Consider the following 17,836-nt stretch of genomic DNA (forward strand, 5'->3'; position numbering starts at 1 on the left):
CGTCCTGACTCGCTCGAGCCTAGGCACTCGGGCTCCTCCGTCGGGGTTGGTACACGAGGTCCGACATCGTGTCCCCTTAGGGTGTGATAGCCGCTCCGTCCTGGCTCGCTCGAGCCTAGGCACTCGGGCTCCTCCGTTGGGGTTGGTACGCGAGGTCCGACATCGTGTCCACTTAGGGTGTGATAGCCGCTCCGTCCTGGCTCGCTCGAGCCTAGGCACCCGGGCTCCTCCGTCGGGGTTGGTACGCGTGGTCTGGCCTCGTGCCCCCCTAGGGTGTGATAGCCGCTCTGTCCCGGCTCGAGCGAGCCTAGGCACTCGGGCTCTTCCGTCGGGGTTGGTACGCGAGATTCGGCCTCGTGCCCCCTTAGGGTACGTCAGCGCTCGAGCTAAGTCTTTCCGGACTACGCCACCGGGATCTTCCGTCGGGGTTGGTATGCGAGGTCGGACCTCGTGCCCCCCTAGGGTGCGCCTAACTGCTTGGGCCCAGTCCTGTCGGACCAAGCCACCGGGCTCCTCCGTCGGGGTTGGTACGCGAGGTTAGACCTCGTGCCCCCTTAGGGTACGCGTTAGCCGCTCGGGCCAAGTCCTTTCGAACTGTGCCACCAGGCTCTTCCGTCGGGGTTAGTACGGGAGGTCGGCCCTCGTGCCCCCTTAGGGTGCGTCCTCGGTCGGGGTTGGTACGCGATGTCGGACCTCGTGCCCCCTTAGGGTCCGCGGGGGGAAGACATGAGTGAGCACTCGTTCCCCCTTGTTTCATGATTTTTTTTAAGGGAGGAAACACGAATGAGAACCAACTTCGTAACAAGGGTCCTCCTCACAACGTATTTCCTAACATGAAACTTTATTCCGCTTATTGCCGTTCACTAAGACATTATTGGAGGAGGGGAATGGTCCTCCTCCTAGAATAGCAATGCCAAGATCCACCTCTTACGTGGCCGTCCTGGTGTGGACCTGGAGGTCATTCTGACCAATTTGGCGACACGCCTTTAAGTAGCAACTACGGCTCACCTTCTGGTCCTCTCGGGCGACCCCGACCCCGGTCGGTTCGAGAATTTGAGGCACATGTGTTCCATGGAAATCACGCACCTGAGGTCCTCTAGGGCGGGTCGGCCGAGAATGATGTTGTGGGCGCAGTTGATTTTGACGACTACGAACTTGAACTCTCACCTCCTGGTGTGAGGTGGGATGCCTATCTCCACCTCCAAAGTGATCGACCCCTTCGTCTCAATTGAGTCTCCCGTGAACCCAGACAGGGGGGTCCGTACTTGTTCTAGGTGCTCTCTTGAAAGTCCCAGCTGGGTGAATGTGTCGTAGTACATGACGTTCACCGAGCTACCCGTGTCTACGAGCACCCGGTGCACCACCATGTTGTTGATGTCTAGCTTGACTACCAGGGCGTCTCGGTGGGGGAGGGGGCTGTCTGGCAGGTCGGCGTCGGTGAACGTGATGGGCTCCCTTTTCGGTTTCTTCTCGTGGGGAGTTCGTGTGACCTCCCCCACGTACAAGCTTCTCGCCCACCTCTTTCGCTCGGCTGGCGAGTCCCTTTCCTCGGGCCCCCCGAAGATGACGTAGATGGTACGTTTCCTCGGGGGCTGGGAGTCCTCTGTCGTCTTCTCCTCCTCCTCAGAGTTGTGGTCGTGGTACCTCTTACGGGGTGCCGAGGTGGATGGCGCCTGGCCACCCCCCTTACTCCATACACTGCCTTGCTTCTGGCCTTGCGCCTGGCCGGGCTTCTTAATGAATTGGCCGAGGTAACCCATTTGGATGAGCTCCTCGATTTGTCTCTTTAGGAGGATGCATTCGTCTGTATCGTGTCCTTTCTGCCGGTAAAACCTGCAATACTTGTTGGGGTCCCCCCTCGCCGATATCTTCATGCACTCCTCCTTGGGGAATACCACGATTCCCTGGTCCTCTGCGTGCGCCAAGATGGTACCCACAAGTTGTGTCAGCGGGGTAAGATAGCGTGTGGGGTTCAGCCTGGGCCCCTCAGCGTACTCACATCGGTGTGGCCGTAGCGCCTTGCGCTCTTCCTGGGGCGCCTTGTCTCTCCGACCTCACCCCTCCTCATCCTCCTTCTTTCTCTTCTCGGTGACCTCGGCGTCGGCGAACCTTGCCGCCCGTTCCATCAGGTCGGTGTAGGTCCTGTGGGGGGGGGGGGGGGGGGGTACCGGATGAGGTCCTAGTGGAAGGCACCCGATCGCAAATTGTTCCTGAAAATCGGCATGGCTGACTTTCCGTCGAAGTTAGCAACCCCCATGGCCTCTTTCTTCAATTTGCTGAGGTACTCGGCTAATGACTCCGAGCTCTTCTGTTTCAGGTCCCATAGGTCAGCGATTTGCTTCTTCCTCTGTATGCAGGTGGAAAAGTGGGACAAGAATTGCCTGGTGAGGTCCGCAAAGGTGGAGATGGACCCCTCCGGAAGGGACCAAAACCAGTCATGCGCCTGCCCGTCCAGGGTGGCGAAGAACCCCTGGCACAGGATGGCGTCGGTAGCCCTAGTGATCATCATGGCGGCCCTATACCTGGTGAGGTGCGTCCGTGAGTCCGTAGTCCCCGCGTATGGTTTAATGGTGGGGAAACGGAAATTGTTGGGTAAGGGCTCCTCCATAATGGCGTTCACGAACAGGGTGGACAACACGTCTTGGGCCTCTGGGGAGCCTTCTTTCTCGTCAACCTTCTTCTGGAGCTCATCCATCCTCCTCCGGAGCTTTTCAACCTCTTCCCGATGGGAGCTCGGAGCTCGACCATTCGTCTCCCCTGATCGCTCGACCCGGGAGGCCTGCTCACGTCGCGGGAGGGGTCGGGGGACCATGCCTGCGGACCCTCGCGAGGCTGCCTTGTGCCGCGGCTGGGCGCGGGGCCCGTGGCTCGGCGACCTCCGAGTGACCGATTCTTGTCGCAGTGGCCGGCGGGAGCATGATTCCGCCGCGGGTGGCCCGTTGGCTGGCCTCGGACCCAGCCTGTCCCGGGCCGACACACGATCACCCAACCTCTCTAGGGCGGGCCTAGTTTGGGTTGGTGCCCTTCTATCGCAGCCGTGCTGGCGGTCTCGGCGGGAGTCTCCTCCTCCCCGCCTCTCTGTTGGCCGAGGCGAGTTGACCTCCCCTGTGTGGCGTGTGCCGGGGGCGGGAGTGCGCTCGGCCCGCCGCGCCCCCTGGAGAGAGGTGGAGGTGGCGCCGGCGCCCCTCGGGTGGCGCCTAGGTCGGCTTGTTCCTCTGCTCGAAGGCCCGCCGCATCACGCGCCAGCGCCGTGGAGGCTTGTTCGAAGACCGCCACCCCCTCCTGGATGAGTGCGCGAGCCGAAGCGGGGGTGACAGGGGGTGGTGGTGCACCACTGCTACGGTGGTTGGTGAGCTGGGCCCTCAGATCTCCCCCCTACCTGGCGGGGGCGGCTGGTTGGATGCTGGGGGCGAAAGTCCCGTCGGGACTGTTCCCGTTTGCGACGAGCTGGGTGACGCGAGAACCGCTGGTGTGGCGAGAGTTGGATCTCGACCTTGCCATGGTAGCTGATCGCGGTGGATCGAAGGATAAAGAACACGCTTGAGCTGGTACAGCAGCTCTCATCAAGAGCACCAATAATGGATTTAATTAACCCGGGGTGGCCCGAATTATTATACCCGGATAAGAACGTACTATAGAAATATATAAATGGGACGAAACGATGTTGTAAGGTCGCAAGGACCGTAGGTCGTGAGGACCATATATTATACCAAATGCCGTGAATAGGCTATCACAATGATTCGCTATTACAAAGTATGTAAGTAGGATAGATCATAGATAGCGTGTCCCTTGTTAGGACAAGGAGGGGGGCTTTTATACAAGCCAAGCCAAGCCCCCAACCGCCTCCCCCTAAAACAGGGGGTTAGTTGGATCTGGAGTTGACCGCGCCCGGTCTCGCGACCGGGCCGCGCTGTGGGGGCCGGGCCGAGCCCATATGGAGCTCGGACCGGGCCCATGTGGATGCCGGTCCGACCTCCTGGAGAGGCCAGTCCGACCTCCAGCCGTGGCCCGTGCAGGGGCCACATGGCGAGGCCTCGGCCGGGGCGGGTACGTGGCGCCGCCCCGGGACCCGTTCTTGCTCCGCGCCCTCGGGTCGGTTTGGGTCGATTCTCAATATATCCATCAGCTACTAATTTATTTAATTTAATAAGAGTAAAATAGAGTGAGGAACTTAATTATGCCAACTTTGATTGGGATATGGTTCGAACCTAAGATCTTATTAAAATGGAAGTAAGTTAATAATTAAGGATAAATTTGAAAATCTCAAGGAAAAAATTAAAATCTAAATAATTTGAACCATTCATTTTATTTAATAATTGGACGAACATTTTTTTCTACCCATTATAGACCTACTTTTATTGGTCTTATTAGTATAATAACTAGTTTTTTTTACGCGCATTGTGCGAATGAGATAATGCTCAATGATTATTTTTAAATAAGTACTATACTTCAAAGTATATCAATGCAATATTATATAGGAGATGTTCATGCATAGCAACATAGGTAATTGAATGTTGAATTTGTTTATTTAAATCGGTAATTCAAAGTATATAAATGCAAGATAATATATTAGAGATTGATTATAATTGTCACTAAAATAAATGTCTACAACTTTGTAATAACGTTAGTCTAAATACTCAGTCTAAAAGCGATAGTCTAAATCAATACTACTTTTGGTTTAAATTTGTCTAAGTCGTCTTAATTCTCTTTCGGGTGTATTGTCATTGTGTTCATCTTCAGTACATGTCCTCTATATTTTTTTTTATTGATAGTGTGTCATTTGTAATTGGGTTACTGGTGGTAGAGGGCATCATTATGCAATGAGATTATGGTGTAGGAAGTTTTAGATTTTTTTTTGGGTACATTAGAAAGTTTTAGATTTGCCTTGCTGTGTATATGACTGAGATCTTAGTTGTACTATGAACTCTTTATCTTACAAACGTCTGTTGATATTTGGTAGTTGGTAGTTTTTCCCCTACATGTTCCATGTATTGTGAGATATGTGTTGTAGATTAACATATAAAAGTATTGAACAAAATATTAATATTTATTATATTTGTATAAAATACTTGGTAAATAAATATATAACATATTTAGTATTATAACTTTAATATTTAATTACAAGATAATTTAAAAAGAAGACAATGGACACTGTAGTAAATATAATTAATTAATGAATTTGAAGGTAAGGAATCTTTGAATTGTAGAAAATAAAGATAATTTTTTTTATCTCTTTAAATAACTAATGAAATTATATGCCTTTTTAAATTTTTTATAATGAATATTTTTTTTTAAATAAAGACATTATACACATCTAATTCTAAATTAATTAAATGCATATTTACTTTTTTTTCTTTCTTTTTTTTGTTGTAGCTACTATTTTTTTTTTAAATTTTAATAAGAGTAATAAAGTGGCATATGATACCAACTGCCACGGACTCGTTTCCCCTTACGACGTCACGTGCAGCCCTAGCTATTTTTCCCTCCAAATAGCTAAGTCAGTCTCTCGTTCGACCCTCGGAAGTATGCTAAGTAAACAGTGAGATGGATAGAAAATAAGTAAGGCAAGAATATCGCAAAGTACTTGAAAGCTTCTAAGGGAACTTAGATTACTGAGCACTTGAACTTTTCTTGGATGGGTTACAAATGAGGCCCCTTAAGGGGTATTTATACACATTCAACCTCCTCAATGGACGGTGGAGATCGATTTGATCCTACGGCTAAGATTTCTTCTCTAGAATTCTCCATACTTTTCTATACAACCAAGAGGATTCCACAATGTTCTAGAATTTTCTAGAGCTTGTACATATCATCCCTTAGCTTGCAGAATAGTTTGGACGCATGTACATAACGCTAGAAGATGTAGGGAGCTCACATACTTTTCATCCACAACAATGAAGTCATTATTTTTTTTTTATTTCGATTCGTTGTTGAGACATTGTTTTAAGAGTTTGTCTATGACAATTACTACAATTACAGTTAATAGAAGATGATAATAAATAATAATTTTATATTGTATTTTTTAATACATTTTAACATATTCATAGTATATGTTTAATAATTATGTCAACTCTGATTGGGAAAAGGTTCGAACCCAAGACTTTTCTTATAGAAATTAAAAAGTTAAGAATAATAAATAGTTGACGGAATATTCCGTTATTAAGTTTATATATATATACTAACGAAATGTAGGGTTATTTAAGGAAAGAAAATAATATAATAGAAGGTAAATAAGAAAGAAAAAAAATACTAAAATCAAAATAATATGAACCATTGTTGGTTTCTTATTAGATTTGTAGATAATAAGTAGATTTTTTACCTTAAAAAAAAAGAAGTAGATTTTTTAATTTTACGCTATGATTAACATCCCTATTTGTGCAAGAATTTTTTAATATTATTTTCGGAAAATAATGATGGAAGCACATGATCAACCCACAAGTTAGTCACCAACTCACCACCGTGTTCCCAACTTCCCATAGCTTTAATTTGCTTCACACATGGGATCATCTTTTTTCCCCACGACACAAATGTTGTGATTTTTTCTCAATTTATTCCAACAAATAAAAATTCTCGAAAATTCAATTCGCGTATAAAATATACCAAGTGAATTATTTTAGGATTTAATTTGTGCGAGAAAGACCCTATACTGTAGTACAATTCAATTCCTTTAATTTGACTCAAATTAAAAATGGACCATACTAAAAATTACACCAACAACTTTAAATGCCAATTTTAATAATTTTTCCAACATACGAAATACCAATTTTAATAGAATTAACTGCAGCAAGCCTCAGTGGCACCCAGATTGGACTCTCATATGAGAGGTTGTGGTCTAATGGTATCCGGGTTGGACTTCTATTTGGAAGATTATGAGTTCAAGCCTCAGTGGAGGCGTTATTGGTTCTTTGTGTTTCAGTAGGTTGAGAAAGTATATGAACAGATACTACAATGTAATAGAGCCAGTAACTTTCAAAAAAAAAAAAAAAAAAAAAAAAAAAAAACTGCAGCAAGCCAAGCACCTTGTGCTCAAATGGCACCCAGATTGGACTCTCATATGAGAGGTTGTGGTCTAATGGTATCCGGGTTGGACTTCTATTTGGAAGATTATGAGTTCAAGCCTCAGTGGAGGCGTTATTGGTTCTTTGTGTTTCAGTAGGTTGAGAAAGTATATGAACAGATACTACAATGTAATAGAGCCAGTAACTTTCAAAAAAAAAAAAAACCGCAGCAAGCCAAGCACCTTGTGCTCAAATGGCACCCAGATTGGACTCTCATATGAGAGGTTGTGAGTTTGAGTCTCAATGGAAGCGTTTTGACTCTTTGTGCTTGATACTACATTGGAGGCATTTTTGACTCTTTGTGCTTCAGGATATTACATTGTAATAGAGTCAGTAGCATTCAAAAAAAAAAAAAAAAAATCACTAACCCTCTTTGATAAAATCAATATAAGTGTTAGGTTAATTAACTTTTTGTAACTCTAAAATGTTAAAATTTAAAAGGCAGTTCAAAGTAACTTTTTCAATTAGCTTTTTGAGAAAGGAAATTATACCAAACAGCTAATTTACCAAACACATTTTTACAATCAACTAATGTTATCAACTAACTATATCATCTAATTAATCCAATCAGCTAACAACCATTTATCAAATTGGGCCATATAAAATGAGTGCAATCTACAGAATACAAACTATACACGCACATCCAAGAACTTCAACCATACTCAACTTGAGTACTTGACAATATTAAAAACAAAAACACGAACTTCAACCGTACTCAACTTGAGTACTTGACAATATTAAAAACAAAAACACAAAAAGAAAAAAGAAAGTATTCAAGATCTTTAGCAACAAATTAAAGAAAAGAGACATGAAGAGGGATACTACCAAAGAACTTAAACTTGTCCTTTCTTAATGGAATCAGAGCTTGTGGATGTAAATTTTTTTTCTGTATCAACTTCAATACTATTTTGGATGTACATACTGCATTCTACTCGGTTGGAAAGAGGATATGATGAAAAATGTTGTCCGCCCAATTTTTTTTTTTTTGAGGAGTCATTTTCCGGTGAAATCGAGACGGAGTGATTTTCTGGTGAAATCGAGACGGATTGCGTCAATATGAAAATGCAATATTTATATTAAAAAATGTAATACTGCACAATAATATAAATAAAGTGTTTGATACTTATGTGAAAGTGTAATACTTTTGAGGAAAAAATGTAATACTTTTAAATCAAAATAATATAAAAGTATTATATTTTTCTTCAAAAGTATTACACATTTGCTTATAAGTAACAAACATTTTATTTCTGATTAGTATTATATTTTATAGTATAAGTATTATATTTTACGAGTACTCGACCCGTCTCACAGACAATGATCCGTGAGACGGTCTCATACAAGAGGTCCACATAGCTGTGTGGACCATAGTCCAAAACGACATCGTTTTGATGTTTAAAATAAAAGGAATAAGGTTCAAATTGGCCACTGAACGTAACCTGAAAATGCAATTAGGCCACTAAATGAAAAAAAAAATGTGCAATTAGGCCACTGAACACTCCAAAAATGTGCAATTTCACCTGATAGCAGGTTACCCTCAATTTTAGCAGGTTACCTGCTTACGTGGCAGTTGAGTTGGCATTTTAAATAATTTTTAATAAATTTTAATAATAAATTTTTATAAAAAAATTAAAAAAAATAAAAACGACTTTATTTTATTTTTTATTTAATTTTTTTCAATTTTTTTAAAAATTTATTATTAAAAATTATTAAAAATGCCAACTCAACTGCCACGTAAGCAGGTAACCTGCTAAAATTGATGGTAACCTGCTATCCAGTGAAATTGCATACGTTTGGAGAGTTCAGTGGCCTAATTGCATGTTTTTGAAGTGTTCAGTGGCCTAATTGCATTTTTTTTCGTTCAGTGGCCTAATTGCATTTTCAGGTTACGTTCAGTGGCCAATTTGAACCTTGTTCCAAAATAAAATTATTGTTGCGCGCGCATGTTAGAATAATGAACATTTTAGAGTAAGATAACATATTTTATGTGTTAGAATAATGTACTTTATGTGTTAGAATAATGTACTTTATATGTGTTAGAATAATAAAATTTCTAGGGTAAGATAATTTATTTTATGAGCTAAAATAATGTACTTTATATGTTAAAATAATGTATTTTATAAATAAAAATAATGTATAATGTACTTTATGTGTTAAAATAATAAAATTTCTAGATAACAAAATTTGGGGTTTAAGATACCATTTCCCCATTTCTCGTTTCTTGTTTCTCTAATTTCTCATTTTTTGTTTTCGTGCAATATAGATTACAACTATAAAATGAATAATTAAATACTTATTATATTAAAAAAATCAGTCAAAATATAAAATATTTGACAAAAATACAATTTAAAATTTAACTTTAAAAATTAGGATAAGTTTTTAATCATTAATTTTAAAAAATTCTTTAAAATAAAGAATTAACAATAAATAAAAAAAAAACTTGAATATAGGACTCACATAGATAATAAGTAGTTTGCTTTGCTGCTAGCCTGCTACTACTAGTTTTGAGTTTGCACTTTAATTTTGATTATATATATTAAATTGGGCCCTAAACCTTTACAATGCAGCACCAAGAGCATTCCTTTTCTACTTTTCAACTTTTTATATCTTCAATCGTTATGCTGTGGAACCGTGTTCATATTGCAAGGTGTATACGATTTTATGTTCATAATTACTGAACTATATATTTATAATTATAAAGATATATTTCATAATTTTTAAATTTCATATTCATAATTATTGAACTCTATATTCACAATTACAAAACTCTATGTTCATAATTACTGAACTGTATGTTTATAATTATAAAGCTATATATTTATAATTTTTGAACTTCATATTTACAAGTATTGAATCTCTATATTCATAATTACAGAACTATATGTTCATAATTATGTTCACAACCCTATGTTCATAATTATAAAATTATATGTTTATAATTTTTGAACTATATATTCATAATTATGAACAATGTTTTCAAAAAAATGAACAGTGTTTGATCCATGTCCACTTGGACTATATCTTTCCTTCGACACGGTTTTACAGCATAATTTGCCCTATATCTTTCCTTGGGCTAGCTAGCTTAATTCACTTATATATAATAATAATTATGTTGTAGAACTTGTAGTAGGGTCCTATGCACTAATGCACATGCCCTAACCACATGCTCAGAACTGACCTTGTTGGCAAGATTCTGTTTATATTAGAAACTGATCTAAGATAATAAAAAAAATATTTAAATAACAATTCACTCTTCTATAAGGCTTTCAGTATAATTGTCTCTATGGTAAATTGTTGGAAGCAGAACAAACTTAGAGTGCATTTAGAAACTCGAAAAATGACTTCTGAAAAATGCTAAAATCAAAAGAATTGAATACTTCAAAATTTTAATTATTTGATACTTTAGATAAAATCCTTTTGTGAATAGCATTCTTTCGATATATATATATATATATATATATATATATATATATATATATATATATATATATATATATATATATACACTAGCATTTTGTACGCGCGATGCGCGAAAACTTATGCCCAATATTAAAATATTTGTAAGTAACAAAATTTAAAAATTAGTTAAAATTATGTTTTGCAATTTCTTAAAGTAATGATATTTTTGAATTATCATATATTTGAATAATATAGTGATCAAATCAAAAAAAAATTATATTTTTATATAATAATAATTTACAAATAATACTAAGCTAACAATCACATATATGATATATTGATATGGATACACAAATAATATACATACAAATTATATATATATATGATACACATATATAATTTAACATTCATATAAATATTTAATTAAAATATAGTTTATAATTAAATTAATTGTTATATGATAATTTTAATAAAATGATAATTAAAAATAGGAAAAAGATATGATAGATGTAGGTGTATGGTAAAATTGGTAGATATATTAAAAACTAACGGTGTTATAACGGTGTAAGGGTGATTTTGTCCAATGCAAATGAATGTACAACAATTAAAGCAAAATGTATATATTTATTAACATATAAAAAGGGGACAAAAATCAAGGACATAACTTGTATTGACACTTATTATGTTTTTAGATATATATATATATATATATATATATATATATATATATATATATATATATATATATCTAAAAACATAATAAGTGTCAATACAAGTTAGGAACTGAAAAGGGGCTGAAAACCCAGGTGAAACAACCCAGCTAGGACGCTCCATTACTATGCCTCGCATCGACCCTATCCTCCCAAAGGAGGTCTTCAACATACGGCAGTTGGCGCTCGAGGAACTGCGTGCCCAGACCATGCGCCAAAGCGGCCGACGCAAGCTTGTGCGCAACTTTGTTACATTCTCTCTTTACATGTTTGAACTCTACCTCCTGAAAATTACTAATCTCCTTGACGCAGAGGCGCACGATGTTGCTTCCTATCCCAACTCTGCGAATCATCCTCAAGCAATTGATAATACTCAGCGAGTCGCTCTCCACTGTGATCTTCCCAGCTCCCCGCTTTGCCGCCATTCACATCCCCACAAGCATTGCCCAGGCTTCCGCTTCATCAATCGAACAGGATCCTATGTTGTGCGTGAACCCCTCGATCCACCGCCCAGACTGGTCCCGAAGCACTCCCCCACAGCCAGCTTTGTTGCTCGCCGCCTTAAAACAACCGTCAACGTTAAACTTCCACCACCCCATCGATGGCCGCGTCCACGTTGCAACGTCACCCCCGTTCTGGCTCACCACTCCCGGCCTCCACCTGTGCCTAAAAGCATCCCGGATATCGGGTTGTTGCCTCATGATCCAAGATTTATTTTGGTCCATACCCACGCTCTTACCCTCGCAAACCTTTTAGTTTCGCCACTTCCAGCACCACCACATCCCAATCCCGAACATCTCCGGTCAACCCTTTACAAATCCCAGGTCGCGCTCTGCATTCACATTGAGGGATAGCCAATTATCCCAATCCTTTGTCCGCAACATTGTAACAACAGCCTAGGGAAAAAAGTTCTCCCAAAAGCCTGCTATGTCTGCACACGTCCGGAAGATATGATCTAAGCTCTCCGATAAACCTGCACAAGAAAAGCACTGCGAATTATATGTGAACCCCCTCTTAACACGCTCCCTGTTAGTCATTAATTTCCCTTTCTTCACTAGCCACAAAAAGTGAATGATTCTGTTGGGAAGTTTGAGCTTCCATAGCCTTTGCCAATCCTTATCCATATTTCTGTGATTATCTCCTCTTATCGCATCGTACGTCGAACGAATGGAGAAGCGCCCGCTCATCTCCAACCCCCACCCCCAGTCGTCCTTTGCCTAGTCCTCCTCTAGTAAAACGAACGCATGCAAATGCATCCTCCATCCCTCATCTAAGACGTCGTCGATCAGCCCCCATCGCCACCCCGTTCCGCCTTCCCAGTAATCCGCGACACTTGTGTAAAGCTCCGGCAAACTAACCGGCCGTTTCATAAAATCGTATAGTCTATAGCCGTGTACCCAACGATCCATCTAGAACTTTGTGCCCCTCCCGTTCCTCACTATCCGCGTCAGACCCCTTTCTAGAGAATCGGACGCGTTACATATGCCTCGCCATGTATTTGATACACTATTGCTGGTGTTCACAAACCTCCGTTGATTCTCCACTCTGTACTTTGTCGCAAGAACTTTGGTCCAGAAGCTATCGCGTTCTGTGAGCATCCTCCACCCCAGTTTCGCCATAAACGCCTCATTTACATCCTGGAGTCTTCGCAAGCCTAATCCACCCTCCGCCTTCGACTTCGTTACTTCCTCCCAACTTACCAAACTGACCTTTCAATGCTCCTCGTTGCCTCCCCAGATGAACCGTCGGGTGATCGACTCCAGCCTCTAGCAGACCCCTTTAGGCAGAATGGCAGTCTGCATGGTATAAGTTGGGATGGCTTCTAGCACCGACTTGGCCAGCATAACTCTACCCGCGAACGAAAAAAGCTTGCCGCGCCATCCTTCCAGTCTCGTTGCAACCCTGTCAAGCAGGCCAGAAAACGTCGCATGTGTGACGCGTCCATGAATTGACTGGACTCCTAAATATCTGCCAAGGTCTGTCGTGGAAGGTACTTAAAGCATCAGAAATGGCATCCGCAACCGCTTGAGAGGTGTTATTCGAGAAGAGCACACTTGACTTCGCTAGGCTTATCTTCTGGCCAGAAGCTGCGCAGAAATCATCCATGCACTGTTTAATCACATTAACCTGGTCACTGTAGCTTCTGAAAAAAGAACCATATCGTCAGCAAAACACAGGTGTGACAGAATAGGCCCATCCTTTGCGAGGCGAACCCCTCTCCATCGACTTTCATCAACGGTTGCAAGAATACTTTGGCTTAGATGCTCCATACAAAGCACAAACAAGGCAAGCGATAAAGCATCTCCTTGCCGAATGCCCCTCCCCGGGCGGAACTGCGGTAGCCGGGCCCCATTCCACACTATCGACATAGACGTCGTCTGCACGCACTCCATAATGATGCGCGTCCAGTCCTCGTTAAAACCTGAATCCAAAAGAGTGCTATTAATAAACTTCCAAGATAGGTGATTGTACACCTTTTCGAAATCAATTTTGATCGCCATAAGGCCCATTTTTCCCTTTTTTTTTTTGACTCGCATGGAGTGCATGACAATGTGTATATTTTATTTTATATTTTATTATTTTTATTATCCTACTAAACATTTGACCATCTTCCTGGATGCCCTGTTTTCCTGATTTCATTTCCAGACGTGTCGGGTATTGTATTTAAAAATAATTTTTTAAATTTATTTTAATAAGTTCAAATAAAATAATTATTTTCAATAAAATAAATAGAATAATTATTTTATTGTCAAGCACCTTGTGCTCAGATGGCATGTAGTGACCTCTCTCATGTTGGAGGCGTTGACTTTTTTGTGCTTCATTAGGTTGAGAAAGTATGTTTGAACAGATACTACAATGTAATAGAGTCAGTAGCATTCAAAAAAAATTAATTTTTTTTTAAAACAGCCCTGCCAGAGACGAAAGAGACCCTTCGTCTCTATGACCGGCCCTTCATCTCCGTGGCTAGCCGGAGACGAAGGGTCCCCTTTCGTCTCCATGGCTCGGTGGAGACCGCCTCGTCTCCATGACCTCCGACCAGCCATGGAGGCTTTTTTTTTTTTTTTTTTTTTTTTTTTTCAAAATACTTATAATTATTTTATTTGAAATTATTAAAATAAAATTTAAAAAAATTATTTTTTTAAACAAAAAAATATTGTATTATTTTTAAATATAGTGACCGGCACGTTAAGAAATAAAATCAAGAAAATATGGCATCCAGACAGAGGATCAAATGCTAAGTACGATAATAAAAATAATAAATTAAATTATAAAATAAAATATTATAACATGGCAACCCAAACCTGCTGTTAACCTGCTAAAAATATTAATTGCACTTTTTTTCCATGTTCATAGAAGAATTTGAGACTTATTCAAGTTCGATAGCTTAATTGTTATCCACAAATAGTTTATTGGCTTATTTGTACATTTTCCCTTATATACATGTGGGCAATACTCTAGGTTGAGGAAAAACCTTAAACCCCAACTTTTGTTATCAAAGCCAATAAGGCAATAACATGTTTACACTACAAAAATGGTAACTAGTAGAACAAAACATAAACATTACTATTATTGGAAGTGTCAAATACATGATGAGCAAAAGCATAAGCACGACAAATGCTAGAATAGTAAGGCAATATCTATAATGTACATACACTTTACATGACCTGAAAAAATCTTGGGCGACTGATAGATTTAATTAACGCGGGTGGTCCGAATTATCAAACCCTATAAATAAACAATAAAAACAATACGGTAAATGGCGAAGTAACGAGATAAAAATATGAAAAAGACAATGATGTATGTTGATGGGGTATGGACACCGGCCCAAGAAGAGCAAGCCCAAAAGGTGAAGTCCAAAAGCATGGAAGAGCCTAGAACGAGTAAGGCACGGCCCAGTGGGTGAAAGTTTGGACCAGCGGCAGGGTCCGACAGAGGCCTGGACCGAGTCCAGGAGGCGGCCCAGGCCCAGGGCAGAGTGAGGACTCGGCGAGAGCCGTTGCGCGGCATTTAAAGGGCTCGACCAGTGAGCCGTTTAGAGGCCCAAAAGAGCCGTTGGCCGGCCCGGTAACGGCACCCAACGGCCTTAAAGCATAATTAGCACTTAAGGACCTTTTAATGTGTTTTTAACTCGGTTTAATGGAGGGCCTACTATATAAAGGCCCCTCCATGGATGAAAAGGTGGGGCGGAGACCCAGATAATAGAGAGAGACACCATTTTCCTATTTCCGTTTATTACTTTCCATTTTTAGAGCTTTTTATTGAAAGGTGAATCCACCGACCAAGGTTGTGTTGGACCTCCCTAGGCCCAAAAATCCTAAAACCAACATATCTCACGGAAACAAATCTTATATTGATGTATGTTGCAAGATGATTACAATGGATTGTGTGTAATGCTATTTCAATGGATTGATGATTAGACAATACTCAATAGAGATGAAGATGTCTTAATGGGACAATCATCCTAATATTTATACTTGAAACTCCCTAACCGTCCTCCTAAAAAGGAGGAAGCCGTTGCAACAACCTTGGACCGTGCCTGGCCTTGGACCCCACCGAAGCCCCCCAGCCGAGGCAAATTATATCATGCACCAGGGCTCACAATGCATTGTGCGCCCTGGCCAAAACGACGTCGTTTTGTATCTATTTTTTTTATTTAGAAATTTTGTTTCCCTTTTCTGCCATTAACTTCTAAAAAAAAAAAATCCGCTGTTTCGAATGCACATAATTGTATAGTAGAATACACATAAACTTATAACATAATACACATAATCTAATATAATACATAATACACATAAACTCTTAACAGAATACACATAAACTCTTAACATAATACACATAAACTCTTAACATAAAAACGACGTCGTTTTGGGCAGGGTGCACAATGCATTGTGCGCCTTGGTGCACGATATAACGATTGCCTAGTTGAGGCCCAGGCCGAACACGGCCTGGGGCCCAAGCAAAGGCCCAGGCGGGGCACGGCCTAGATGGCCTAGGCCAAGTGCGAGGCCCTGCTCTAGGGCCCCAAGTTCGCCTGAATCTTCCTTGCTCCACTCCACCGAGTCGATTTACCGACTTTACTCCGTGTCCACCCCCAATATATCCATCACCAGTCCCCCACTCTCCGAGCTACGAGAAGTCGTTAGTGAGAGAGAGTAAATCCAAGCCGAGTTCCAACCCGATCTCTCAAAATTTTCCATTCCATTTATCTTCCTTGTTTTGTTTTCAAGGTACCACCTCTCCGAGTTGGGACCTCGCCTTGGCATGGGCTCTCCACGGTCGAGACCCAACCCCACGCTTCAAAGTGGCCGAGCTCGAACTCGAAATGGATTGACCCCGTGGGGCCTGTGTGGTCGAGCTCCCCGAAGCCACCTTGGACCTCAATGAGTAGAGTTAGGTTGTAGATCGTCTGTGTACTTGGCACTATTTGATATTGGATGAAGAACTTAGCTTTTCTCATCATTGCTTGAACTTGTATCTATCCTTAGCTTTTTGCTTCGCTATCTCAACGAACCTTCCACATCCTTGGTCGAGCCCTTACTCGATGAAGGGGGGAGAGACTAGGGCTGTTAACGAACCGAACATAAACGAACGGAGGTTGTTCGTGTTCGTTTGTTAAGGTTTTTGAAAATCTTGTTCGTGTTCGTTTGTTAAGCGTTCATTAGTGTTTGTTAACGTTCGCGAACGTGTTCGTTAACATTAACGAACACATTCGCGAACTTGTTTGTTCACGTTCATAAACACGTCCGTGAATGCTTAATAACTAAACATATGAACATGTTCATGATCATAATTCGTTCGTGGATAAGAAATAATATATGTTCACGAAAAATAACCTAACATGTAACACAACTACAAGGAGAATACGAACAAATATTAAACGAACACAAAGGAGCTTGTTCACGAACATTATTAAACGAATTCTAAACGAGTTTGTTCGCAAACATTATTAAACGAACACAAACGAGCTTGTTCACGATCTCTTAGCAAACAAGCTTACATTGTTCAGACTCTGTCCGTTTATATACCGAACTCTAAATTTTGTTTATTAATGTTCGTTTACCTTAATAAACGAACATAAACGAATGCTTACCGAACACGAACACGAGTAGTGTACCGAAAGCTCAGTTCGCTAAAACCCCTAGGAAAGACGAGCCGTGGCTGACCCCCCACTTAGTTGGTCTCCACCGAGCCTAGCTCGGCTTACCTATGTCGAGCACTACTCGACCTACCTTGTCGAGCCCCAATTCGGTTTACCCCGTGAGGATTTTTCTTCTCAGGGAGGTCGGACCTCCTGCAAGGGAATCTCCACCACGAACGGCCTTAGGACAGAAATTGTCTCCATGCCCCAACACCCCACATAGAAAACAGAAAGTTGGAAGCTGTTCGTAGCAAAAATCTACCTGGAACCACTCTCCATTATCCTTCTTTAGCTTCATACCTTTTTTGAGCGGCTTCGAGACATCGATCTCCACCCGTATGCGAAAGAAGACATGCATGGTTCCATCAAAGTTCTTTTCGTCCAACTTGACAACCCTACTGATGAAACCCCCGACTGCCTACAACACATCGTCAGATCGAAAACCTGTCGGAAGATTATGTATTTGAATCCAAAACTCAGCATACTCCAAGCATATAGAGTTTGGATCTTCCGCAAGGGGTAATGTAACACCC

At 41.4% G+C, this 17,836-nt stretch overlaps 1 protein-coding gene across 1 annotated transcript; it reads right to left on the reverse strand.

The window, feature by feature from the left end:
- Positions 1 to 1,163: 1,163 nt before the first annotated feature.
- Positions 1,164 to 1,874, reverse strand: LOC109162657. The gene has a single exon (XM_019311343.1). The coding sequence runs from the start codon at positions 1,872 to 1,874 to the stop codon at positions 1,164 to 1,166; it is 711 nt and encodes a 236-aa protein (XP_019166888.1).
- Between the last annotated feature and the right edge of the window lie 15,962 nt (positions 1,875 to 17,836).

Source organism: Ipomoea nil, unplaced genomic scaffold (genome assembly GCF_001879475.1).
Source record: "Ipomoea nil cultivar Tokyo-kokei standard unplaced genomic scaffold, Asagao_1.1 scaffold2957, whole genome shotgun sequence".
Taxonomy (NCBI): domain Eukaryota; kingdom Viridiplantae; phylum Streptophyta; class Magnoliopsida; order Solanales; family Convolvulaceae; genus Ipomoea; species Ipomoea nil.

Bases quoted from the DNA above. Each gene is read 5' to 3' on its own strand.
- LOC109162657 (XM_019311343.1), bottom strand. From the start codon at position 1,874: ATGAAGATATCGGCGAGGGGGGACCCCAACAAGTATTGCAGGTTTTAC.